Source organism: Esox lucius, chromosome 7, assembly GCF_011004845.1.
Source record: "Esox lucius isolate fEsoLuc1 chromosome 7, fEsoLuc1.pri, whole genome shotgun sequence".
Lineage (NCBI taxonomy): Eukaryota > Metazoa > Chordata > Actinopteri > Esociformes > Esocidae > Esox > Esox lucius.
In genome coordinates this window covers 21022622-21050352 of record NC_047575.1, presented here as the reverse complement: position 1 = coordinate 21050352, position 27731 = coordinate 21022622, and the positions used below count along the sequence as shown (strand labels likewise).

General features: G+C 40.9%; 2 protein-coding genes across 11 annotated transcripts in view; both read right to left on the bottom strand.

Moving 5' to 3' along the window:
* mink1 (misshapen-like kinase 1) overlaps window positions 1–3067 on the bottom strand; it is a 53066-nt gene extending 49999 nt beyond the window's left edge. For 3 of the 5 annotated variants that reach the window (XM_029121060.2, XM_029121061.2, XM_034293372.1), the window contains exon 1: window positions 1945–3066. In XM_029121060.2, the coding sequence (XP_028976893.1) occupies window positions 1945–2001 (57 nt within the window). In that variant the 5' untranslated portion in view covers window positions 2002–3066. Of the gene's footprint in view, window positions 1–1944 lie in introns of all 5 variants that reach the window. The other 2 variants (XM_029121059.2, XM_029121058.2) reach the window with 2 other exon arrangements.
* Window positions 3068–3379: 312 nt separating this feature from the next.
* The window catches only part of pld2 (phospholipase D2), a 37448-nt gene continuing 13096 nt past the window's right edge, over window positions 3380–27731 (bottom strand). For 4 of the 6 annotated variants that reach the window (XM_010893461.3, XM_010893463.5, XM_010893464.4 and 1 more), the window contains exons 6-25: window positions 27101–27166; window positions 26895–26953; window positions 26298–26543; window positions 25986–26129; window positions 25716–25799; window positions 24693–24771; window positions 24076–24186; window positions 18818–19036; window positions 18516–18699; window positions 17250–17368; window positions 16909–17025; window positions 16721–16825; window positions 13903–13991; window positions 13423–13536; window positions 12583–12629; window positions 12122–12256; window positions 11062–11215; window positions 6140–6257; window positions 5758–6012; window positions 3381–5241 (exon numbers count right to left, since the gene is read on the bottom strand). In XM_010893461.3, the coding sequence (XP_010891763.2) occupies window positions 5788–6012; window positions 6140–6257; window positions 11062–11215; window positions 12122–12256; window positions 12583–12629; window positions 13423–13536; window positions 13903–13991; window positions 16721–16825; window positions 16909–17025; window positions 17250–17368; window positions 18516–18699; window positions 18818–19036; window positions 24076–24186; window positions 24693–24771; window positions 25716–25799; window positions 25986–26129; window positions 26298–26543; window positions 26895–26953; window positions 27101–27166 (2415 nt within the window). In that variant the 3' untranslated portion in view covers window positions 3381–5241; window positions 5758–5787. Of the gene's footprint in view, window positions 5242–5757; window positions 6013–6139; window positions 6258–11061; window positions 11216–12121; window positions 12257–12582; window positions 12630–13422; window positions 13537–13902; window positions 13992–16720; window positions 16826–16908; window positions 17026–17249; window positions 17369–18515; window positions 18700–18817; window positions 19037–24075; window positions 24187–24692; window positions 24772–25715; window positions 25800–25985; window positions 26130–26297; window positions 26544–26894; window positions 26954–27100; window positions 27167–27731 lie in introns of all 6 variants that reach the window. The other 2 variants (XM_010893465.3, XM_020048554.3) reach the window with 1 other exon arrangement.

The window sequence follows — 27731 nt, the reverse complement described above, 5'->3', positions numbered from 1 at the left end:
TGGCACCTTGATTTCCAAATGAAATGCAAAGTTTACTTTCATCTGAAGAGAGGACTTTGGACCACTGAACAACAGTCCAGTTCTTTTTCCCCTTCGCACAGGTAAGACGCTTGACGTTGTCTCTGGTGGAGGAGTGGCTTGACATTAGGAATGCGAACACTTGTAGCTCATTTCCTGGACACGTCTGTGCGTGGTGACTCTTGATGCACTGACTCCAGCCTCAGTCCACTCCTTGTGAATCGGCTTTGCTTGACAATCCTCTCAAGGCTGCGGTCATCCCAGTTGCTTGTGCACCTTTTCCTACCACACTTTTTCCTTCCAGTCAACTTTCCATGAATATGCTTTGATACAGCACTCTGCGAACAGCCAGCCCTTTCAGCAATGACCTTCTGTGGCTTACCCTCCTCATGGTGGGTGTCAATGAGTGTCCTCTGGACAACTGTCAAGTCAGCAGTCTTCCCCATGATTGTGGTTGTATGTATTGAAGGCTAAGGGACTTAATTTGCTGATTAGAGAGTTTCTCAGGCTGACATGTCTTAAGTGTAAATATTTTATAAAAATATTTTGAGATACTAGTTTTTGGATTTCCATGAGCTGTAAGCCGTAATCATCAAGATTGAAACTAAAGAAATGTACTTTGTGTGTAATTATTCTAGATTATATGAAGGTGAAACTTTTGATTTTAATTATAGGGGGGGAAAATAACTGTTCCATGATATTAAAGATTTTTGAGATGCACTTACAAAGAAAGATGCAAATACAAAGAAATAAGTGGTGAGAAAGGTAATCAAAAAGCCAATGGCCACTAACAGAGATTTGAAGTTTTTCTGCTGAGATGAGAGAACCTGCCAGAAGCACAACCATCTCTTCAGGACCCAATCAAGCCTTTATGGCAGGGGGGCAAGAATGAAGCAACTCCTATGTAAAAGGCATATGAAATGTAGCCTGGTTTAGCAAAAATGCAAAACTCCACTTTCCACAGGTAACATACTTAATATTTGTAAATACCTGTACATTTTCAGCCCTCCTCTATTTGTACTTCTGGTTAGATGCTAACTGCATTTCGTTGTACTATTCAATTACAATAAAGTTCAATCTAATCTAAAATGCACTTAAAGGACTGAGTGAGAGGAAAAATATTCTCTCAGCTTCAAAGACTGGGAGACTGGCAGAGAGAAATAGAGGTCCTTAAAGAAAACATCATTCAGAGCACACAGGACCTTAGACTAGGGCAGAGATTCATGCTTCAGCAGGATGAAGCTGGAGTGGCTTTGGGACAAGTCAATGAATGTTCTTGTGTGGCTCAATCCAGACTTAAACCCCATTGAATATCTGTGGGGAGACTTGAAGATCAGAGTTCACTGACACTCTTCATCCAATCTGACAGAGCTTAAGAGGACTGGCATGTAAGAAAGGGTTCAATTCCAAGAATGCTAAGCTGGTAGTCATAGGTTACCCAATAAAGGGCCTGAATACTTACATGAGATTTGAGTTGTCACATATCTAAAAGTGTATTCGCTTTGACCTTATATAGCGTGGATTGAGGGCATTTTTTGTATTTATTCGATACTAAATTCAGTCTATAAGACAACAACATGTGGCAAAAGTGAAGAGGTCTGAATACTTTTAAAACCCAGTGTATAGGTTAAAACTAGATCAGAGTGGATGGCGAGGTGTCCATCTTATCTAGAACTGATCATCATTAGCACATACTAATACCTTGCTAATACCATCAGGCATCGTCAGTCAAAATTGTAAACTGAACACTCATGACACAACAGGCCATTTAACCTTAATATAATAACTCTTAAGCAAGAAAATCAAACTGACATTAGTAGTTGTTACATGTTTCCAAAGTGTTAATATCGTCTAGTTTGGCATGTGCATAATGATATTTGGCTGCAGTTTTAAACAACTCGATGGCAAGATGTAGACGGTACTTACCCTCAAAGCAGCGAGATCTATGTCATCCAAGCTTCGTGTGGGGGCGTTTTCAGACATGCTGGCAAAGGTAGTTTCAAATAATTTAAACAAAAATCAAAGCAGTGGCCAGTTAAAAATCCAGGTGGTCCAATGTTTACCTACGCTTGTTGTGTCCTAAGCTATCAGGTCCCTCTCAGAACAAACCCAGTTCCACACACTGAGACAGATGGGGGTCCCGTGATGGAGACTTGACTTACTAATGTAGATGGCTAGCTATCTAGTCGGCAAAACGATAAGGCAAAACGCAGTTAGATAGCTAGCTTGCAACCTAGTCTACTTTGACCCATTGTATTAATATAGAGACCCAATATTGTGCAGAACTATCTTATTACTGCGTTCATTTGAGATACTGGTGCATAACGACTCGAACGATATCAATGATTATTTCAATGTTTTTACAAACACAACACAATTCTAGATGTAGTTTGTGAGATTAAACAAAAGTTAGAACAAGTACCTAGGTAGCTATCTTACAAAATTATTGATAACAGCAAAATACAAAGCTGGTCCGCAGCAGAGCTGTCAGGCTGCTATCACACGAACGTTATCCAGCTGGCTGACAGTTAACTGCCCACGCACAAATCAAAAATAAGATTTATTGCGAATAAACATGCATGGCTAGCTAGTCGCAATTTCCGCCCGGAAAAGACTTAAATTGTTCCAATTGTTCCACAATTGAAGTAGCAAATGGCGCACCGCCCGCATAGCAAGCTAGCTACGTCGAATGTTCGATATCCGCACAGAAACTTTCATTCCTTTGGCGTTGACGGTGATCGCGCCTTGCTTGCACTGCTTTACCAAAGGTGGGAAGAAAAACTGTTGATGTACGGCCGCAATTGGCCCTCGATCGATAAAAGCGACGGAGCTGGTTCGTATTTCTAAATAATGACTTTAGCGAGAGTATTTGATACCAATTAAATGGCAACACATTTTCCGACACACTGCTAACGAGACAGTGTAAACTTATTTCCTCGCCATGTTTTGGTAGCCTGTTCGTCTATGGTCGGCTATGACGTCCCTTTCCAGCAAGTGTGTATACACCCTCCCTTGCCTCTCTTACTCTTTTCTTTTTTCTCTTCCCACTCTCTTCTTCCTACTAAAAAAGGCTACGGCTCTGTATTGGGGACAAATTACCTGAAAGGCGAAGAAACTGAAGCACTGAAGCCTTGCCTTGTAGACTGTAGGCTAGCTAGTCCACTGTGTACATGGCTGACGGATTGAAATAAGACTAAAAACCAGAGGCAAATTAACTAAAATGCATACGGTTTATACTATATGAATACATACAGATACATGTTTATTAAAGTGTTGATCTTTATTCAATGTTACAAATACTTAACATTCTCAACCATGAAAATGATGACTGTACTGTAAAATAAAAGTAAAGGATATAGCCTAGTTATTATCATCATTATTGAGATACATAAGGAATAGTAAAGTGTTTAAAAACATAGGCCTATAATGATTATAAATAAGTAGAAAATATTTATGTTATATAAAGGGTAGTAGTAAAAAGCAATGAAATGAAAATATGAAACCAATGGTAAAATATAAAAACACAATAATAATTAGTAACATATGCATGCCATTTGCTTAGCCATGTTATTTTAAAAACGATGAATAAAAAAAAAAAGTCTGTTGTATTAATATAGACTGCATTATTAATAATTTGCTGAAGCTGATTGTTATATAAAGACTTGTTAAAGTTGAAAAATTCTAAATGTAACTACCAAAAGCAGAGCTGGATATACTATTTTTGACCAGTTGCTGGCTTTTTGTGGTTTAGGTCTAAGCGGTTCAAGCATAACACATCATCCTTTTTCCCCCAAATGTAGCCAGGTCGGACATCTGTGAACACCTTTTTTGTGAAGCTTGCCTCTCTGCACATAATCAGATTTTTATGATGATATTCTAAGCTCTTCAAAGGACAACTTTGTTACTTTATTTGGAACGGAAAACTGGGATCTTTAGTTGTTACAATACTTTTTGGACTTGTAATTGAATTATATAAATAGTAAAAAATGCCTGAGTTCTTTCGTACCCTATCAGAAACCCAAATTGTTTACTTCTTTGGAAACAATGTCAAAGTAAACAAACACTGTATAGGTTCAAAACTACAATATTGCCTGGTTTTTCATAGCTCTGTCTATACATTTGAGAGCAGTTAAATTTTTGTCCTGACTCATCCCAGTGTTCTGTCAAAAATTTAAGATCCCAGATTTAATAGACACTTTAGATAATTTTTATTTAAAATATTGGGATTAAAAACATGTGTTTATGAAGTTGGACATAGGCTCTATAATGACAAGATATTACTTCACAAAGGCCGGCACCGAATTTGTGGAATGTCCAAAGAGTAACACTAGTAGGTATAGCAGTAGACTAAGTAGTAGTAGTGGAGATTGTAGAACTAGTATAACTAAATAAACTTGAATAGTTCTGTTATAAATAAATTGGTAGAGGTGCTATAATAGTGGCAATATGCTGGAATTCAGCATTCAGTTGAGACCATCAATGGAAGCATACATTTGATACATGCACTATATCAAAACTGTGGTAAAAAGGGAACACTTCTATTCTTGATCAGTGCGTTTTACAACAACAGTGCAGTTTACAACAACAAAAAAATCCTTCCTCCCCTTTCCCAAAATGAAGTGGAATGTTCTAGATGCCTGACAACAGGGTAGGTTACGTAACAATAATTCACTTGGTTGCCATAGTAACAGCAAAAAGATGCAACAATTTAAGAATGCCAGGAGCACTCCCCGAATATATTTTTAACATTCCCCTCTATTCCTCCAGGTCCAAAGCCTTCCTCTTTTGTTAATGGCTATATCGCAAATCCAAAGACCTTCCTTCCACAGAATTTTGCTAGTTCACCTGTTGTCTTCCATATCCACTTCAATCTTTTCATATACCGCTGTCTGATTCAGCCCATCACTCATCTCTCCTTTCCACTTTCGGCCACAATCTAGTCAGCTCTTTGTAACCGTCACCATAACAACCACAAATGTTCTGACAGAAAAGCTGGCACTACACTGAGAGTGGAAACGAGAGGCAGAGAGAGAAAAGCAAAAATGTGTAAGGCTGAGCAAGTGAGGTAGAGAGAGAAGAGCTATCCACCAACATCCTTGCAACAAAAAATGTATGCAGTGTTCCTCAATCATCTGAGACTTGACTTCTGATCTCCATTCCTCCCCCTGCCTCTCGTCCAGTGGAATCCTGTTCTTGCTATGTCCAATGACCTGTACCTTAGCCCTTTAAAAAAAGAAAATTCTCAGGTTTAGTATTATATTAACAAACAAAAGTTGATTATGGCATTGATCCAACACCTTAAAAACATACGTTGAATATTCAAACTGTGGTCATTATTCACATAGTTGGCTCACTTGGACCAAAATAAAAGGCTAATAATACATTTATATAGAATGAAGAGAACAAATCATTAAGATGAATGGGGACTATTGTTAATTGTAATTTTTTTGTAATTTTATTTCTGTGTATTGTTTCCTATCTGATAGGCATAATCCAGCCCCTGTTGTGTAATAAAATGTTTGACCTTTTTAAGAAAGAATTCAAATGTTCTCAACAACTACTGTATTTAATCAACAACTACTGTATTTTACAAATCTTAAAAACCTTAATCGACACACCAGTATGTGCTTTCAGGCAAGGTGAATTGCAATCTTTTAAAATATAATGGAGCAGAGCCTGGTAAAGGTGATAAAAAGCCATACAGTTCTCTCTTGCTAGACTGGGCTTTTCCAGTGTCACCTTGGTCTTTGTGGCTGGTAGCCTGGTCTCTTATGTCCAGAGTTCTGTGGGAGCCATTCCCTCCTTGCTGCCTCGTGGGGGGAGTAGATTTTCCTCTGCCAGGAAGTTCAGGGGGAAGTGGACCAGTAACCCCCTGATATGCTTTAGCTCTTCTTTAGCCTGCATGGGGTCTGTGTCACACAGGCGCTCCATGCCGGAATACCCCTTTAGCTCCCTCATGCTGCGAACAGAGTTGCAGGGGAGGCAGCGGAACACCTGTTCCGGGTAAAGGGCAGGAAGAATCAAGGTCAAAAGGTGAAGAGCATAGAGGTAAGGAAGGGGAGGTTTCAGGGAAAGAAAGTAGATGTAATTGAAGATGTACATGATAGCAATTCATTCAGACCTTTTCATAAATCTTAGCATTGAGTTTTGCTGCTTCATTCCACTCCAAAAAGAAGAACTGGTCACTGATGGGGTCACTCATGTCAATCTGGTGGTCAGAATCGGCCCCTAATAGCACCCTGGGAAGTACATGCATATAAAGAGTCATGAGTTTGGTACTACCAAGCAGCTCTGTCAAACTGTTGCTAAAGTGGCAATTCAGAATACACAATCTGAGTAGATGTTGGTGCACATTACGATGAAAGTGTCATTCTTACAGAGAATGACACTTCTGCTGGCACAAAACTGTAATCTGAGTTGGTTCCCTTGGAAACTAGAGGATATACTAGGTTGTTGCTGAATAGAGTCGAATCGAATAGCTCGAAATAAACGAAATGGTCTGTGAAGTGTTTGCATATTCTGTCTAGGATTATACGGACAGTACATCCGTTAATACATGATGAATTCCACCCAAGTCTCCCAGATACATCATTCCTATAACTCTCAACCACCTCAAACCTCTCTACGAATAAAAAAACATAGGCTCTTGAAATTTGAAAACATGTCATTCTTTGGGTAGTGTTTATTTGTCAAGTAAATATATACATTGTATACATACATACATACATACACTGAACAGAATTATAAATGCAACACTTTTGTTTTTGCCCCTATTTATCATGAGCTGAACTCAAAGATCTAAGACTTTTTCTACGTACACAAAAGGCCTATTTCTCTCAAATATTGTTCACAAATCTATATGAATCTGTGTTAGTGAGCACTTCTCCTTTGCCGAGATAATCCATCCACCTCACAGGTGTGGCATATCAAGATGCTGATCAGACAGCATGATTATTGCACAGCTGTGCCTTAGGCTGGCCACAATAAAAGGCCACTCTAAAATGTGCAGATCCATCACACAGTACAATGCCACAGATGTCGCATGTTTTGAGGGAGCGTGCAATTGGCATGCTGACTGCAGGAATGTCCGTGAATTTAATGTTCATTTCTCTACCATAAGCCTCCAAAGGCGTTTCAGAGAATTTGGCAGTACATTCAACCGACCTCACAACCGCAGACCACGTGTAACCACACCAGCCCAGGACCTCCACATCCAGCCTCTTCACCTCTAAGATCATCTGTGACCAGTCACCCGGACAGCTGCTTCAACAATCGGTTTGCATAACCAAAGAATTTCTGCACAAACTGTCAGAAACCGTCTCAGGGAAGCTCATCTGCACGGTCGTCATCCTCATTGGGGTCTCAACCTGACTCCAGTTCGTCGTTGTAATCGACTTGAGTGGGTAAATGCTCACATTCGATGGCGTCTGGCACTTTGGAGAGGTGTTCTCTTCACGGATGAATCCCGGTTTTCACTGAACAGGGCAGATGGCAGACAGCGTGTATGGCGTCGTGTGGGTGAGCGGTTTGCTGATGTCAACGCTGTGGATGGAGTGGCCTATGGTGGAGGTGTGGTTATGGTATGGGCAGGCGTGTGTTATGGACAACGAAAACAGGTGCATTTTATTGATGGCATTTTGAATGCACAGAGATACCGTGACGAGATCCTGAGGCCCATTGTTGTGCCATTCATCCATGACCATCACCTCATGTTGCAGCATGATAATGCACAGCCCCATGTTGCAAGGATCTATACACAATTCCTGGAAGCTGAAAACATCCCAGTTCTTGCATGGCTTGCATGTTTGGCATGTTTGGGATGCTCTGGATCGGGGTATACGACAGTGTGTTCCAGGTCCTGCCAATATCCAGAAACTTTGCACAGTCTTTGAAGAGCAGTGGACAAACATTCCACAGACCACAATCAACAACCTGATCAACTCTATGCGAAGGAGATGTGTTGCACTGTGTGAGGCAAATGGTGGTCACACCATTTATCTGGACAAAAAATCCAGGTTGTTGGAGTGCTCCTAATCTCAGCTTGTTACCTGTATAAAAGACACCTGTCCACAGAAGCAATCAATCAATCAGATTCCAAACTCTCCACCATGGCCAAGACCAAAGAGCTGTCCAAGGATGTCAGGGGACAAGATTGTAGATCTAAACAAAGCTAGAATGGGCTACAAGACCATCGCCAAGCAGCTTGGTGAGAAGGTGACAACAGTTGGTGCGATTATTCGCAAATGGAAGAAACACAAAAGAACTGTCAATCTCCATGCAAGATCTCACCTCGTGGAGCTACAATGATCCTGAGAACGGTGAGGAATCTGCCCAGAACTACACAGGAGGATCTTGTCAAAAGGCAGCTGGGACCGTAGTCACCAAGAAAACAATTGGGTAACACACTACGCCGTGAAGGACTGAAGTCCTGCAGCGCCCGCAAGGTCCCCCTGCTCAGGAAAGCACATGTACAGGCCCGTCTGAAGTTTGCCAATGAACATCTGAATGATTCAGAGGAGAACTGGGTGAAAGTGTTGTGGTCAGATGAGACTAAAATCGAGCTCTTTGGCATCAACTCAACTTGCCGTGTTTGGAGGAGGAGGAATGCTGCCTATGATCCCAAGAACACCATCCCCACGTCAAACATGGAGGTGGAAACATTATCCTTTGGGGGTATTTTTCTACTAAGGGAACAGGACAACTTTACCGCATCAAAGGGACGATGGACGGGGCCATGTACCATCAAATCTTGGGGGAGAACCTCTTTCACTCAGCCAGGGCATTGAAAATGGGTCGTGGATGGGTATTCCAGCATGACCCAAAACACACAGCCAAGGCAACAAAGGAGTGGCTCAAAAAGAAGCATATTAAGGTCCTTGAGTGGCCTAGCCAGTCTCCAGACCTTAATCCCATAGAAAATCTGTGGAGGGAGCTCAAGGTTCAAGTTGTCAAATGTCAGCCTCAAAACTTTAATGACTTGGAGAAGATCTGCAAAGAGGAGTGGGACAAAATCCCTCCTAAGATGTGTGCATACCTGGTGGCCAACTACAAGAAACGTCTGACCTCTATGATTGCCAACACGGGTTTTGCCACCAAGTACTAAGTCATGTTTTGCAGAGGGGTTGAATACTTATTTCACTCAATGAAAAGCAAATCAATTTATAACATTTTTGAAAATGCGTTTCTCTGGATTTTCTTGTTGTTATTCTGTCTCTCACTGTTCAAATAAACCTACCATTAAAATTATAGACTGATAATTTCTTTGTCAGTGGGCAAATATACAACATCAACAGGGGATCAAATACTCTTTTCCCTCACTTTATACACTGCTCAAAAAATTAAGGAAACACTTAAATTACACATCAGGTCTCGAACAAAATATATTAAAGATCAAAATCTTTACTGTACATTTTGTAATTTGTTGAGAACAAAATGACAACAGCAGTCAAACTCACCCCAAAATCTAAGTAAACAATTGAAATCACAGGCTGTTCCAACTTGCGTGAATTTCATCAGGGCAACACATATGACTCAGTAGTGTGTATGGCCCCCACGTGATGCCCTTCTACGACCCTGTCCAGCTCTCCTCGTGTAACGGCCGTCTTCTGGTATCATCTCCATGCTCTTGAGACTGTACTGGCAGACACAGCAAACCTTGCGACGGTGCGTATGGATGTGTCAAAAGGGGATGTGTCAAGGACACTAGCAAAATGCATAACTAGAGAAGAATCAGTCAGGAAAGATAAGGAGATATCTGTAACCACCACCTGGAAAACCATTCCCCTTTTGGGGGGTTGTCTTGCTGTTGCCAGTGCATCTGTTGTCACTTTCATTTACACCAAATCAGGAGACATCACAATCGCTTACGCTTCCTAACTGGACAGATTGATATCCCTGAAGTTTAACTGACTTTAAAAAAATAAATTAGCAGTGTGTGTGTGTGCATTGAATTCAAAATGGGCAAGTATTTTTTTCAAAAACAATAAAATGTCTCAATTAAAAATAGAGATAATGACTTGCACATCACTGCATTCTGTTTTTATTTGCATTATACGCAGCATTCCAACCTTTCTGGAAACGGGGTTGTATGCATGCATGCATACAGACATATACACCAATCAGCCAAAACATTATGACCACCTGCCTAATATTGTGTGGATCCCCCTTTTGCCGCCAAAACAGCCCTGATGGTCAGAGGCACTAGACCCCTGAAGGTGTGCTGTGGTATCTGGCACCAAGACATTATCAGCAGATCCTTAAAGTCCTGTAAGTTGCGAGGTGGGGCCTCCATGGATTGGACTTGTTTGTCCAGCACATCCCACAGATGGTCAATTGGATTGAGATCTGTGGAATTTGGAGGCCAAGTCAACACCTTGAACTCGTTATGTTCCTCAAACTATTCCTAAAACATTTGTGCTTTGTGGCAGGGCACATTATCCTGCTGAAAGATGCCAATGACATCAGGGAATACCGTTGCCATGAAAGGGTGCACATGGTCTGCAATAATGCTCAGGTAGGTGGTACGTGTCAAAGTAACATCCACATGAATGGCAGGACCCAAAGTTTCCCCGCAGAACATTGCCCAAAACATCACACCGCCACCGGCTTGCCTTCTTCCCATAATGTATCCTGGTGCCATGTGTTCTCCAGGTAAGTGACACACACACCCGGCCATCCACGTAATGTAAATAAACATGATTCATCAGACCAGGCCACCTTCTTCCATTGCTCCATGGTCCAGTTCTAATGCTCACCTGCCCATGACCCTGTCACTGGTTCACTGCTTTTCCTTCCTTGGTACTGACCACTGCAGAACGGGAACACCCTACAAGAGCCGCAGTTTTGGAGATGCTCTGACCCAGTAGTCTAGCCATCACAATTTCGCCCTTGTCAAAGTCGCTCAGATCTTTGCCCATTTTTCCTGTTTCTAACACATCAAGTTTGATGACAGAATGTCCTCTTGCTGCCTAATATATCCCACCCCCTGACAGTTGCCATGATAACGGGATTATGCAGAAGTGAAGATGTTTTATGGACTCTGACCTGAAGCACTCTTTGCGCAGGGCTAGGGTGAGAGGTCCAGCTTGGTACTCCTCTCCCCCCATCACGGATGAGACCCTCTCCTCATCCTCCACCAGAACAGCCAGCTCACTGTCCCTGCTGCCCAGCATACTGCGGTCATTGATGTTGGCCGAACCTGGAAGAAGGTAGCGCAGGAGTTGAGGCCCAGAGGAAACAGAAACCCGAAAGCAGGGGACAGAGGCAGAAAAATAGAAACATTTGAATGTAGTGATACTCCTATCAGCCACTTAGAAATCACATGCATCTTTAATCAGGGCGGTGCCTTTTAAGTTCTCCTTCCTCACCTTACCCCAAAGTCCAGGAGGAAGGTATTCTTAGCTGCATTTTTTATTAGCTCTGCATATTATGCACCTTGTGATTATTATGCAGAGGCACCAATTAGCATCACGTGACTGATCCTGATGATGAGTCACAGTCACAGCCTGTTTTTGAAATGCCACTCTATTCCGTATAAAGTACTTCAGGCCAGAGCAAAGGTAGTTTTCTAAAAATGGCAGTGGTTCCTAACCAGAGGCACTACGACCCCTGGGGGTATTCTGCCTATACACAGAGGTTCTTGAGGATACTAATGAGACCGGGGGCTTACTTTTAAAGTACACATGAGGATTTGCTTCAGGGGTACTCTGGACACAGCAACATTCTGTTGATTGTACATTAACTGAAGATGGTTGGAAACCACATTTTAAAGGATTACATGCGGAATCAAATATTTTAGTTAGCAAATCAAGTTTTAGAACAACCATCTAGATTTTTACAATTGTAACTTGGATAGGCATAGGGTTAGGCACCTGGGGAGTAATTAGGGCTAACTGCCTTGCCCTACGACAGAACCAAGGACCAAGAATTCAACCTACAGTAGTGTCCTTCAGTTTATTACTGGTTAGTTGCTCTAACTGCTAGGCTATCTGCCACCCCTGTTATTTGTTTGCCTATTCAGACACAGCCACAGAAATGTCACAGTGCTGTCCCATCCTATCCCGTCACTCAGTCTGTATGTGTGGCTGTGATGATGATGACTCACCAATGATGTAGCGGCGGTCATCTGCTATGAGGGTCTTGCTGTGTACATAGATGAGCTCTGTAACCAGGGACTGGGAGAGCTGGGAGTGCTTGCGTAGGCCACACAGGCTGATGTACTCACTCCACTTGTCTTCAACTGAGGGGGGAGGAAGACACTGGTTGTTTGGCACACTGGCATGGAACTATAGCCAACGAATACAATAACAGAAAGGAATTTGGGAGCATAATTTAAACATGGTAAGACATACAGGCATTATTGGAAAAGACAATGAAATGAGGAGAATGGAGAACTATACTATAGTTAGTATAGATAGAAAAGGCAGATACCTAGTATGAGCCTTCAGCTAGCAGGAGGATAAGCCAAACAGGAGACAAAGAAAGGCAGAAATGTTATCAGAGATGAGACAGATGGACAATAATGCCCATATGAGGCTGAATTGGAAAGAAGGAATCAAAACTCACGTTCTCTCAGTCTCATCAATATCGAGTACTCTCCTCTGCAAATGGTCCTGTGAGAAATTTTTTCAAAAATCACAGAATTTGCATAGTGTTCTTGAAACTCTAATCAATACAACATGTACAGAATGTCTTTCAATAATATTTAATTAATAACAGGTCACATTTAATACATTTAGAAAACTGGACAGCTACTGTACTCAATTTCCCAAATTACCAGTAGCTTGATTTCAGATATATCCATGAAGACCTCTACTTCTGAGCCTCTCTACCCTGCAATGCCAATTTATGTATGTCTACAGTTTTGTTAAATTAGCAGCCGTTTGGCAACGTTGCTGTCTATATAGCATGTAAGTAACAGGCTCCACATTAATTATATTTAACTGGCTATTAATATCAACCATGTGTAGTTATTTATTGATAGTAATGATGACTGACATTTAAAAAAAAAAAGCTACAGTATGTTTCATACTAGCTAGCTAGGAACTTCATTAGTATTCTTGACAGTCACAACTTCTAATTCTACTGATGCTGCTCCATGACCTGTTTTTGAACAAATGGTGACAGACTCGAGCCCAGTTTCATGCTATCCTTTTTACACTAGAGGACATGCTCCCCCCCAAAGGTTAGCCATAATCAGCTTTCATAATAATGATTACAGACTGTTATCAAAACCGGGCCAGATTAGTCTCGGTCAACCTCTAATCAAAGTACCCAATTAGTTACGAGATGTTATTTTATAAAATGTTGCTGGTTTAAGATTCCCTTTGCAACCCTACATATTACACTGAGTGATTGTGTGTTAATGCGTGTGTGTGTGTGTAATGGCCCAGGGGTGGTTCTGACCTGTAAGTAAAGTGGAGTATTGCTTGGATTGCATTCCCACCCCCCTCACGGATATCTCCTTCAAAGCCAGGCAGCAGGGGCACCACCACAAAAACTCTGTACTTCTTCTGTTCTCTGATGAAAAACAAGGGTTATAGATTATATATAGAGAAATCCTGGTTACAACATATTTATGCATATGTGACAATACTACTCATGATCACTTTAAAATGCATTACTGAGTAAAATAATTCATAAGTTCAATTTCTATAGTTTCGCCAGTGGTTGTGAAAGTGGTGGTAATTAGTACCACGTCATTTCATTTTTGTATTGCATCACGCTACAACCCGTTTTGTGTGTGCAATTCACATGTTCAATATACCTGACACACATCTATCAATGAGTGTGATTATCAGTCAAGCGTCACCAAGTGAAACAATGAGGCCTGGTGTGTTTTTACAGAAGGAACCCAGGCAAAGACACACGATGACAGAACCACACCTGTGTGCACGTAGGATCCTCTTCACGATTGCGTCACCGATGCCGTTGTGAACGTTCTTCTCGTCGGCACAGCTGATGAAGAACTGGTTCTGAGAGCACAGAGGTTGACAGGGATGGAGTCTCTATTAAAGTCATGAATGTAAGTCTCTATTTTCGTTGTATGGGGCACTGAGCCATGATGGCCAGGTAGCTGGATTTGGGACTAGGAAAGGAAATATTTGTAATATTTGTTATAAGGAAACAATGCAGATTTCCATAAAACCCATGTGCTCAACTGGACCTGATAGCACTAGGACCACATAAGCTTGATAGCACTAGAACCATCTAGGGTTGATAGCACTAGAACCATCTAGGGTTGATAGCACTAGAACCATCTAGGGTTGATAGCACTAGGACCATGTAGGGTTAATAGCACTAGAACCATCTAGGGTTGATAGCACTAGGACCATCTAGGGTTGATAGCACTAGAACCATCTAGGGTTGATAGCACTAGAACCATCTAGGGTTGATAGCACTAGAACCATCTAGGGTTGATAGCACTAGAACCATCTAGGGTTGATAGCACTAGAACCATCTAGGGTTGATAGCACTAGAACCATCTAGGGTTGATAGCACTAGAACCATCTAGGGTTGATAGCACTAGGACCATGTAGGGTTAATAGCACTAGAACCATGTAGGCTTTATACTGTGGCATTAGGACCATGTAGGCCCATGACCTACACGTTGACATCAATACTATGGATGTAACGGTATCCCTAACCCACAATACTGTATATGTATTGCGGTTTAAGGTTCACAGCTTGATAGATTTTTGGTACAGCACACAAATGTATTGTCGACAGTTACATAAGATTTGTTTATTGTTTAAAAACCTAATAATGAGACATATAATGCCTGATGAAAGCACAATAAAGAATACCAAGACTATACGAAAATTATTATTATTAGCTTTCTCATCAAAAATAAAAATAAAGGAAGATGTGTGGCTCTTACTGGCCATTAACTTGTGCTTGCTCATATAGTGTGGGTACCAGTATGCTGAAATAGGTACAAGAGGGATATTCAGAACGTGGCTCGATCACCTTTAGAAACACATATCTGTGGCTATAAACACAACTATCGCGTTTGTAATTTGTTTTGCACGATTAGACTCTCCTGCTAAGCGCTGCTTGAATGCAGTGTGGTGACAAAGATGTGTTAACTCGTCGTGTTTCAGTGTTATTCCAGTGATATTGATACTCGGGTGATGTCAGCGTAGATGTATTAACATGTTGAGTAGCGAAGGCTAGTTTTGTCAAATAGTTGTGACAGAATATTTAATCTACAACTCTGTCAATCACCATTGTAGTCTAGTGGAAAGATAAAATTGTGTTAAAGTTCACACTCACTATTGTACAAAATTACACAACAGGGCCTAAAGTATGTGGACACCTGAACATCACACCTATATCAGCTTGTTTGATAAAACCATTTTGGATAAAAATATGGTAAAACCATCGGCATTAGCTTGGAGTTGGACCCCCCCTTTGTAGCTATAACAGCCGCTAACCAGCCACTCTCCTGGGAAGGCTTTCCACAAGATTTTGAAATGTGCCTATTCAACCATTCAGCATTTGTGAGGTCAGGCACTGATGTTGGATGAGAAGGCCTGGCTCACACTCGCCTGTTTCAGTTCATCCCAAAGGTGTTCAATGGGACTGAGGTCAGGGCTCTGTGCAGGCCAGTCGAGTTCCTCCACACCAACCTTGTCAAACTATGTCTTTATGGACCCCGCTTTGTGCACAGGGGCACAGTCATGCTGGAACATCAAAGGGGCCTTCCCCAAAACTGTTTCCACAAAGTTGGAAGCACCCAATTGTCTACAATGTCTTTGTATCCTGTAGCATTAAGATGACCCTTTACTGAAACTTAGGAAAACCCTGAAACATCCCCCCAAACCATTCTCCCTTTTCCACAAATCTTTACAGTAGGCACTATGCATTCTGGAAGGTAGCGTTCTCCAGGCATCCACTACACCCAGATTCGTCCATCAGACTGCCAGATAGTGAAGCATGATTCATCACTCCAAAGAACACGTTTCCACTGCTCCAGCCAATGCTTGGAATTGCACATTTTGATGTGAGGCTTGCATACAGCTGATGTTGCTTCCAGAGGCAGTTTGGAACTCTGTGGTGAGTGGTGCAACAGAAGATAGCTGATTTTTACACACTATGTGGGCTGTTATTGCTCCTGGATGCTTCCACTTAACAATTACAGCACTTACAGTTGACCTGGGCAGATCAAGTAGGGCAGAAATTTCTCAAACTAACTTTTGGCAAAGGTGGTATCCTATGACAGTGCCATATTTAAAGTCACTGAGCTCTTCAGTACGACCCACTGTACTGCTAATATTTGTCTATGGAGATTTCATGACTATGTGCTGGATTTTATGCACCTGTGATCAGTGGGTGTGGCTGAAACACCTGAACTCAGTAATTAGTAGAGGTGTCCACATACTTTTGGCCATATAGTGTAGAAGTTCCTACAAGTACTGCTAAAAAAAAACACGGTGAGAAGTGCAAAATGTTTTCTTTTTGATTACAATGTGCGCAATGGCTCTCGTTTAAACAGAATAGTCGAACACTTAATGTGCTCACTCAGATTTATTCAACAGGCATTCAACACAGCATCGCAAGTATTAAAAAAAGTTAAATCACATGCGTACCTTAGAGAAGCCCCCAGTAGGTAGAACAAAATGTTTTAGAACAAAGTCAGGTAAATGGGTGCAATTAAATAGTGTGAATAAATTTTTTTCTAACATGCTGATAGCAGAGTTACCTCAATGTAGATGTAGTGTTCGCTGTTCTCAATCGTATGGATGTAGGCTTTGTGGATAGAACTCTCACAAGTTCCGGATGACCAGCGATCCACAGAACGCAACACCTGAGAGAAAAGGAAAATTTTAATCAATCAAAAAATTTATCATTAAGAACAGAATATAGGGATGCACTTCTGTAAGGTAGTACCTGCACTGAGGCCTTCCCAGAGCCAGGTACAGTGAATGTCAGGTTGTCAGCAGTTGTATGAGACTTAGGCAGAAGGCAGGGGAAGAACTTGCCTTGGATGTTTTTGTACTTAAAAATCTGTAGGCAGACAAAACAAAGACAATAACATCCAGATGTCTGTCACACATAATCCTAGCTATGTATACAGTATGGTTGTATTTTGTAACCTAATTGAAATGTAGCAGTTTTACATCCAGGCTGCAAAGCAACAAAATGTGATTCTTTTAAAGGGGGGTGATTCTTTTCTATACCCATGGTACACAAAAGAAAGACCTTCTGAAACCTCATATTTGGCCTCTGACCTTGGCAAAGTTCCAGCGCTGGATGAAGTGGCGGGCCACGTCCCTGGCAGCCTTGCCATGGACGGCAGCAGACAGGTCACGCCAAGGCATACGGGGAACCTTGGTGCGGTCAATGTTGTCTGGGGAAACAATCAATAAAGCATTGAATTAAAGGGTCAGTATGTAGACCTAATTTTCTACTGTGCAAGATACATGAATTGCAGCAACAACAGTTTGGATTCAAACTAAATCTCTCCAATCCAACGCGTTAAAGCATGTTAAGTTTCACTTTCCACAATTTATTTTGACATAATGATTCCCTTGATCAGAAATGTAATGAACAGCACAGATTTTTACCAGCCAGGAAATGACAGATACATAAATCTGGAACATTAAGTATTATACAGTATGTTAGGTGCCATTAAATTACAACAAAAAAAACATATAATGTTTAGAATTTGCAACAAAATATGCTATGTTACATTTGCCAACTCTCAGATGGGCTGAAAAAGGATATGATCTGTAAAATTCTTTAAGATTTGAGACAAATCAGTCATCCAAAAGATGAAAGTGTACAGGACTCTCCTTTTGTTCTTTTCTCATCTTTCCTCTTATTTTGGCCTGTGTATGCAGAAGTGATTCCTTTGGATTTTAGAACACAAACATGTTTCCCAATTGTAGAAATCAGTGGATAGATTACTATTATTTACTTTTCAACTTTTAATTTATGACTGTTGGCCATGCTTGGTAAACATTTGCCAAACACATTTTGCAGAGTTGTTTCATATGTACACCTTTGCAGTTGTTATGTGTGCTCTATGTAAAAAAGTTGTGTCAATGAAGCCATTCAACTCCTTAAAATACTTTTTGGCATGTCCACCGCTCTAGTCGGAAAACTGTAGTTATTAGTGAACACAACACGTTACCTGAAATGTAACATCCCACACAAATCTTACCACAGAGAGCTAGCTTTTCTTTCAAACCAATTCTGAAATACAATTGTTTCCAGGCCTTCAAGATGGTGTGAAGATTTGGTCTATCCTTACCATAAATGGGTCAGAATTCGATTGTGTATATAAAACTATTAATATATTGACATAATGGTTTGACCACACTGTCATTTAAAAATCATAACACCCACCTGAAGTCTAACGGTAAATCCAGAATCACTTTCTTGTTTAGCAACAAGGCATCCTTCACAACTCTCAATTAAGGCAAGCTAGTCTTTTGGCTAGCTGCAAAATAGCTCTTTGTGGGTGTTATTAATATAGTGTGTGTGTACTGTACCTTCAAATGGGCGGTCAAGCTGGACCCAGTCCTTCCTGATGAAGTTGCTGTAGTCCTTGCCAATCCACAACTGGGTGTTGTTCTTCAGGTCCACAAGGCTGTCCACTTTGACCTTCTCTGGCTCTGAAGGCTTTGGATCCTGGTCTGAGTCTGAACCATCTCCCTGGTTACCTGAATCAGCTGCCTAGGGAAAAGTAGGACCGCCTTGAAGTCAATGTTCAACACCAGGTAACACAATGAACGACGATGAAACACCCAAACAATGAGGGAAAGCCAAACAAGGATTAATCTAGGTGTCTCACTTCTGGCTCAGCCATTGGAGCCTTTGTTTCTTCTCCAGAAATGTGATTGGTAGTTTCTGTCAGAACTATATCAGTCAACCGGTAATGGCTGTCATCCCACCGCCCAAAGGCAAGGTCCAAGCCTCCTACGAAGGCTACGGATTGGTCGATGGCCACCATCTTCTCATGATGGGCCCACAGAAACACCACAGAGGACATGTGGTTTGGGTGTCGCATCACCTGTTGAAAAGACGTCAAGGAAGGTAATAAAACAACCCTTACAAAATGTATTGAATTTGAATGAAAGAACATTTAGTGCAGGATGGGTCGCAGAAGAACACGGTTCTCATATTCTTTGCTAAAATAACGTTTTCTTTCTCACTCCTCTTGTAGCAAATATTTACACTGAATTCATGCCATCTCTTTTTGGGTGGACATGTTCGGTGAAAGATTAGATTGAGGAAATATTCATGTTTTTTCTGCAGTTGAAGTAGATTAAGAGGTTTGGCCATCTACAGATACAGTTGGCCTCAAAGGTTTGCAAACCCTTGGAGAATTGGAAATATATGTACCATTTGTAAATGGTCTGCATAGTTCTTAATACAGTTTATTGCCCCCTTTAGCCTCAGTGACAGCGAGCAGTCTTTTGTAATAGTTGTCTATAAGGCCACAAATTCTTGCAGGTGATATACAGTCCCCTCCAAAAGTATTGGAACGGTAAGGCAAATTCCTTTGTTTTTGTTGTTCACTGATACATTTGGGTTTAAGATCAAAAGATGAGTATGAGACAAGAGTTCAGAATTTCAGCTTTTATTTCCTGGTATTCACATCTAGATGTTAAACAACTCAGGACATACCACCCTTTGTTCAAACCCACCCATTTTTCAAGTGAGCAAAAGTATTGGAACATGTGACCGACAGATGTTTCTTGTTGCCCAGGTGTTGCCTTTTAGGTTGATTGTTCAAACATTAAATAGCTCTGCATGACAAGTTTTCATCCTTGGTTTAAACCTATAAAGACTGAATTTCTTGTTAAAGACGATAAACCAACATGAAGACAAAAGAGCTGTCTATGGGAGAAAAGCAAGCCATTGTCAATCTGAGAAAAGAAGGAAAATCGACCAGAGCCATTGGACAAACATTGGGCATAGCAAGCACAACAATTTGGAATGTCCTGAAAAAGAAAGAAACTACTGGTGTACTGAGCAACAGACATCGAACAGGTCGCAAAGGAAAACCACAGTAGTTGATGACAGAAATATTGTGAGAGCTGTGAAAACCCCAAAACATCAGGAAGTGACATCACCAACCACCTCCACAGTGCAGGGGTGAAGGTATCACAATCCACTGTTCGAAGAAGACTCAGAGAGCAGAAATATAGAGGCCACACCACAAGATGCAAACCACTCATCAGCAGTAAAAATCGGAAGGCCAGATTGAAATTTGCAAAGAAGTACAGAGATGAGCCGCAAAAGTTCCGGAACACAATCTTATGCACTGATGAGACCAAGATGTATCTCTACCAGTGTGATGGAAAGGCCAAAGTCTGGAGAAAGAAAGAACTGCTTAAGATCCGAAGCATACAAGCTCATCTGTGAAGCATGGTGGAGGTAATGTCATGGCTTGGGCGTGCATGGCTGCTTCTGGAACAGGCTCATTAATATTTATTGATGATGTAACTGATGATGGTAGCAGCAGAATGAATTCAGAAGTGTACAGAAACATTTTGTCTGCCAATTTACAAAGAAATGCATTGAAACTAATCAGGAGGAAGTTTATCATGCAGCAGGACAATGACCCAAAGCACACTGCCAACAAAACAAAGGACTTCATCAGGGGAAAAAAGTGGAAGAGTTTGGACTGGCCAAGACAATCACTTGACCTTAACCCAATAGAGCATGCATTTCACCTCCTTAAGAGGAGACTGAAGGGAGAAACACCCCGAAACAAACAAGAACTGAAAGAAGCTGCGGTAAAAGCCGGAATAGCATCACAAATGAAGAATGCAACAGTTTGGTGATGTCAATGGGTCGCAGGCTTGAGGCAGTTATTGCAAGCAAGGGTTATGCCACCAAATATGAAATGTTATTTACTTTAAGATTATTTGTTCCAATACTTTTGCTCACCTTAAAATGCTGTGGTCTAACACAAACGGTGATATGTCATGAGTTGTTTAACACATCTAGATGTGAATACCAGGAAATAAAAGCTGAAATTCTGAACTCCTGTCTCATACTCACCTTTTTATCTTAAACCCAAATGTCTTCAGTGAACAACAAAAACAAAAAAATGTACCTTGCCATTCCAATACTTTTGGAGGGGACTGTAGCTGCCCATTCGTCTTGGCAAAATGCCTCCAGTCATGCAAAGTCTTTGGTCGTCTTGCATGAACCGCACGTTTGAGGTCTCCCCAGAGTGGCTCGATAATATTAAGGTCAGGAGACTGTGATGGCCATTCCAGAACCTTCACCTTTTTCTGCTGTAACCACTGGAGGGTCTAGCCTTGTGCTTAGGGTCATTGTCGTGCTGGAAAGTCCAAGAGTGTCCCATGCGCAGCATTCGTTCAGAACAATGCAAACTGTCTGCCAGTATTTTCTGATAACATGCTGCATTCATCTTGCCATACATTTTCACAAGATTCCCCGTCCCCTTAGAGCTCACAAACCCCCAAAACATCAGTGATGTTCTTCACAGTGTGGATGGTATTCTGTTCACTATAGGCCTTGTTGACCCCTCTCCAAACATAGCGCTTATGGTTGTGACCATAAAGCTCTATTTTGGTCTCGTCACTTAAAATTACAGTGTACCAGAAGCTGTGAGGCGTGTCAATGTGTTGTCGGGCATATTGTAACCAGGGTTTTTTGTGGCATTGGCGCAGTAAAGGCTTCTTTCTGGCAACTCAACCATGCAGCTCATTTTTGTTCAATTATTGTCGTATTGTGCTCCTTGAAACAACCACACCGTCTTTTTCCAGAGCAGCTTGTATTTCTTCTGAAGTTACCTGGGTTTTTCTTTGTATCCCCAAACAATACTTCTGGCAGTTTTGGCTGAAATCCTTCTTGGTTCATGAAGAGATCCCCCAATTTTCCACTTCTTAATAAGTGATTGAACAGTACTGACTGGCAAGGCTTTTGATATCTTTTTATATCCATTTCCATTTATATGAACTTCCATTACCTTTTTAGGCAATTCTTTTGACAGTTCTTTTCTGCTCCCAATGGCTCAGTATCTAGCCTGCTCAGTGCATCCACTTGAGATCTAACAAACTCATTGACTATTTATATATATATAGACACTAATTGCAATTTAAAAAGCCACAGGTGTGGGAAATTCACATTTAATTGTAATTTTCACCTGTGTGTGTGTGTCAGTAACAAGGCCAAACATTAAAGGGTATGTAAACTTTTTATGAGGGCCATTTTGGTGATTTCTGTTATCATTATGATTTAAAAAGGAGCCAAACAACTGTGATAATAAATGGCTTCATATGATCACTATCCTTAAATAAAAGACAGTTTTTTTTATTTTCAATAACAACTTGAAAACAAATTTGCCATGACAACTGCACAAAAAACGACCACTATAATATTAATAATCCAGTGTCAAATCTGTGACTGGAGCGCTACTCTCCTGCAACTCAGATTCCACACGTTTCGCAAACACCTGTATACAGTGACTTCTGGAAGTATTCAGACACCTTCACTTTCTCCAGATTTTGTTGTGATACAGACATATTTTATAAATGATTACATTTACATAAAAATGTGCCAATCAATCTACACACAACACTGGATATTTTAATACCCCAAAATAAAAGATCAAGTATACTTAGGTATACATAGGTTTCAGACAATTTATTCAGTACTTTGAAGTGACTTTGGCAGCAATCACAGCTTTGAGTCTTCTTCGGTATGGCTCTACCCACCATGCTTCACCATATGGATGGTATTGGCCAGGTGATGATACCAGATGTAGAGCTTGGAATTCAGGCATAAATGTTTGATGTTGGTCTCATCAGACTAGAGAACATGCTTTCAGAGTCCTTTAATCACTGTTTGGCAAGTTCCAAAACTTTGAAGCCCTATTAGAGTGGCCTCTGTGTTTATTGGTCACCTCCCTGACCAAGGCCATTCTTGCCGGGATACTTTGTTTGGCTGTACAGCCAGCTCTAGGAAGTGTCTTGATGGTTCCAAACCTATCCAATTTCATAATGAGGGAGCCCACTGCAGTCCTGTGAACATTTAATGCTTTAGCATTCTTCATAACATTCTCCAGATTTATGCCTTGACACAATTCTATCTTGAAGGTTAATGGAGACTTCCGTTGACTTCATATGTTGATTTATGCTGTAAAATGCAGTGAAGCATGGGAATTTACATATACACAGGTGTGTGGCTTTAATGGACCCACGCCCTGGCAAAGACGTCTACATTATACTTCAGTTTACCAATAAATCGGCACAAATTTGTCATTATGGAGTGTTGATGGTTGCCACTAGTATGAATGGAGTGACCTGCTTTTCTACTTTGTTTCTCCCTACCTGTTTCGATGAGAGGCATCTGTTTATGCATTGAACGCTACTATGGATTAGGCAGTTATTGCAGTTATTCATACAAATGTGAGGGATCTGGAAAAGGTTGAGTCAAACAGGCCGATCTCTCTTCTCAAAATGGATCAAAAGATATTCACAAAGATTTGGGCCAACAGGCTTAGAACTTTCTCATGCAGTTTTGTCCACTTGGATAAAACTGACTTCATTCAACAGGAACTTGTTTTTCAATCCCATGCATCTCTTAAAATGGACACAAAACCCATTTTGGTCAGATGATCTCTCATTTAAGATCTCCCCAGTCAACTGTAGTTAATTGGGGATATTTTATAATATTGCATTCGACTACGCAATATGTCACGAGATGAAGTATTCAAAAAATTAATTTGCATCTAATCTGGGGCGTGCCTGCCCTTTTGCATCATCAGTAGAAGGGTGTGGGTGTGGGAGGGAATGGGAGGTATATCAGGGAGATCACTGTAACTGAATATTTGTTCCTTTCTCCTTGTTTAAATTTGCACAGTGATTAGATTATTGTTCAATGGCTGTTCAATAACACTGACTTCTAATGACTTCACAGTTTAACATCAGTAATGAAAGCAGAAGGTTTCACTGCGTTTAGAGTGACGTTGCGAAACAGCCTTAAGACTAAGTCTGCAATTGTTTGGTATTTTAAAAGTGTAAAGCCCCCACAGAGTGTAGAGCAGAGATTGCAGCCTCTCAGACAGACCTTGATGTTAGGGTGCATGTCCATTAGTGTCCTCTTGCTGTGGTTACTGTTTATGCCCAGCGCCATCTCCACCTCCTTATACAGGAGCACACACACCTTCACACCTTGTTCCTACACAGAGGGAAAAGAGGTTGGTGTACACAAGTAGGAAGGAGGAGGAAAGGAATTATTAAACTTCAGAGCTTCAAGAGGAGAGAAGTTGAAATGGAGACTAGAGCAGGGGTTCCCAATCAATGCAGTGGGTCATATTGCATTGCACCTTAATTTATTTTATATTTTGATATGGAAAACCCCAGAGTAAACTTAAACCAAATGAAAATGTAAAGATAATGGACCAACATACAGTATGTTAGGGACGTGCACAGTTTCTTGAATATTAAGTAAGTATATGTAAGCAAAGAATTGCAACACTGAAATAAATAGGCCAGAACGTACTCTTTCTAATTACAATTACAATCTAGAATTTTTTACATACGATGATGTACCATCATAACTAATCCTCTTATTGTGGGTCGCGGCTCAAGGCACCACAATCAGTACATCACTAAGTGAAAATGTTTGGGAACCCCATGACTATAAACAGGTTGATAGTAGAAAGAAGGGAAGAAGATTCATACTGCTTTGCGTTTGAGGATCTGGTCCAGGCGCCAGTATGTGTCTGTAGCTGGTCTCTTCAGGAAAACCTCTGGGCTGAGCCTGGGAGTTTGGGAAAGACATACAGATGCAGCCAAACATAAAAACAATCTTGCACTTATCTTCAATTGATCTTCGACTATCCGGTACTTGCTGTGGAGTTGTTACAACAAAGCAAAACTAGCAGCAGGCATGTTAGAGTTGAAGATTGAGACATGTCTCATGAAGCACACCCTGCCAAGCTGTTCTGTTTCTTGTTACACATTCACAGGTAAACAATGATGATGATTAAGCTCCCAGATGCCTGACATACCACAAGGAGGTGACAGACTGCTCAGTGGCATGGCAACCCTTGGTGATTTGCTGCAACCAGAATTTGAACTCCTGAAGCCCTCAAATCCTGGACTTTCAACTCTGCTGAATTATTAATCGGTTAATTTTATTAAAAATAAATATATAGAGAAATTATATGGATACCTTTAAAGATAATAGTTAATTGCTCTTTAATGTGTAAAAGGTGCTCTTTACCATTGAAATCCAACACTACTGTTGTTTTCTCCTTGGGGTTTAAGGCCGGGTGTCTCTGTAAAGCACTTTGTGAAAACTGCTGTTGTAAAAAGGGCTTTATAAATAAATTTGATTGATTGATTTACTGGTTTCAGCTCACACTCACATTTGGATGTGAAATAGCTGGAGCTCTATTTTTCAAACCAAACGCAATGGGAAATCTTGCACTGGCGCTATATGTTCAAGAGAGTCAGAAAGATTTGTGCTATCCCAAACCCCTGAGGGGCCTATTACAAACCGGTTACCAATGCAATAACAACTGTAAAAGGTTTTGTTGTCATACCTGTGGTCTACCAGGGCTTTCAGCCAATCACCATTCATTATTTAAACCAGCCAATGAATAAGATATAAAGTTATTTTTCCATAGATATATACTGTATAAAACATATAACAACACTATTGTTCAACTCAATTTATATGGTGCTAACCCTGACACTCACCACCAGTCTGTGATGAAGATCTCCTCCTTGGCCTGCTCCAGGGCATCAGCCAGGTCTGAAAAGTAGCCACTTCCATTTACATACCTTAAAAACACAACCGATTAATAAACAGAGAAATTACATTCAAGTTATGGGTGCAAAAATCTATGAATGCACAGCATGTCCAAATAATATACCATCATCTATTGAGTAGCCACAAACACAAAATTACACACGCTCACACTTGTTAAGACATGCACACTCGCTCACGTGCTCTCACACACATCTGACCATTTAGTTAGTGTGTTGTCCCGTGGAGGGGCAAAGCCCATAAAGCGCTGGACTTGGAGGAATTCACATCGCTCAGCCAGCCTGTTGATTTCATGCCTCCACCAGTGAGCCTGTCTGTAGCTGTTACATTTGATGACTAAAGTCCTACACAGACACACACATACACGTAAGAACACACACGTAAGAACACACACACACTGTACATTTGAGGCTACAAAGCAAGGTAATGATTACAAAAAGAAATGTATGCTGTACAAGTGATCTTATGAGTGGCGGATAAACGTGTCCCTCACATCACCCCTCTGGACTTGCCTGGTGAAGTTCTGGATGCAGACTCCATACTTGGTGTCAGTGTAAGCGCGGCCAACTTGAACTTTGAATTCCGGGTCAAAGATCAGTACGAAACTGATGACGCCGCTCTCCCGGTTCATATAGAGCAGGAAGGAGTCCTTGACCACCAGCCAGCGCTTTGACCAGCGAAAGCAAAACTGGTGATGACCAATACAATTCAGACCCTGGATACGGTGACCTCCTGACCTTTTGAAGATGGAACCCTCTCTGAAATACAATCATTTCTCTCAATTTACCAACAATGACTTCAGTCACATTAAGGTCTATCGAATAACACTCGGTCTCCTTTTGTCACATATAGCTCCGGGGAAAAAATGAAGAGACCGCTGCACCTTTTGCTTTCCTGTCCAAAAAAGTCAAAAAGGAAGGTTTTGAGTGAGGAACAGAAGGGTTAAAATTAGGAGACCACTGCAAATTGAACGCTTCTGTTCTTCATTCAAAACTTTCATTTTAAACTTTTTTGGAAAGGAAAGAAAAAGGTGCAGTGGTCTCTTCATTTTTTCTGGAGCTGTACATGACACACTGTCAATAATTCTAGAACATGTAAACTTTGCTTACAGGCCTTTTGGTCCAAGCTCACTGACAAAGGAGAGAGCACTGACATCAAGGAATTCCAGCTGGAATATCAGAACAAAATAACTGGTTGAACTTAGACTTTGATGACAACTCATCCTGGCAATGAATAATTGCTGTGTGTGTGTGTGTGTTTGTTGCCGGGTGAGTAAGTGTCTGCGTCATATTCAGCGTGTGTCATCTTCACTAACCATGCCATGGTAGTTCTTACAAAAGGAATTCTCCAGAAGGTCGTTCAGATATTCCTCAAGATATTTCTACAACAGAAACATCACAGATTAAATCTTATGACAAAATGTCAACAAATCAAATGAAGAGGTTTTTGTGGAGGGGGCATTAGGTAAAGCCAAAGATATAAAGCCATGTTGCAGGTTCTTCCTCCAAATTAACCTTCTGTCACCTAGTTTCTTATGGATCAGTCAGTCTGGCATGTCTGTCTGAACCTGTATTTCTGACCATATGCTTCTTTCGTAGGCTATCCCGACCAATGGCCAAATTAGACCCATTTTGTTTTTGCTCGTCTTGAAACCATATGACCTGTTTAACTAAACAAAAATATAAATACAACATGTAAAATGTCGGTCCTACACTTTAATGTTGCATATGAATACGTATAGGAAAAAGCGTACTTCTCTTATATGCTGTGTCTTTAATTCCCTGTTAATTCTGTAACCCTTCAATCAATTATTTCTCAACTAGCACCAGCGTGGGACCCAAATATATAAAATAAATCCATTCTGGCAAACAATTGTGTTCAATAAATATAAGTAAACAATATTTTACACTGAAACACTCATTAAAACCAAAAACCAATGATGTTCA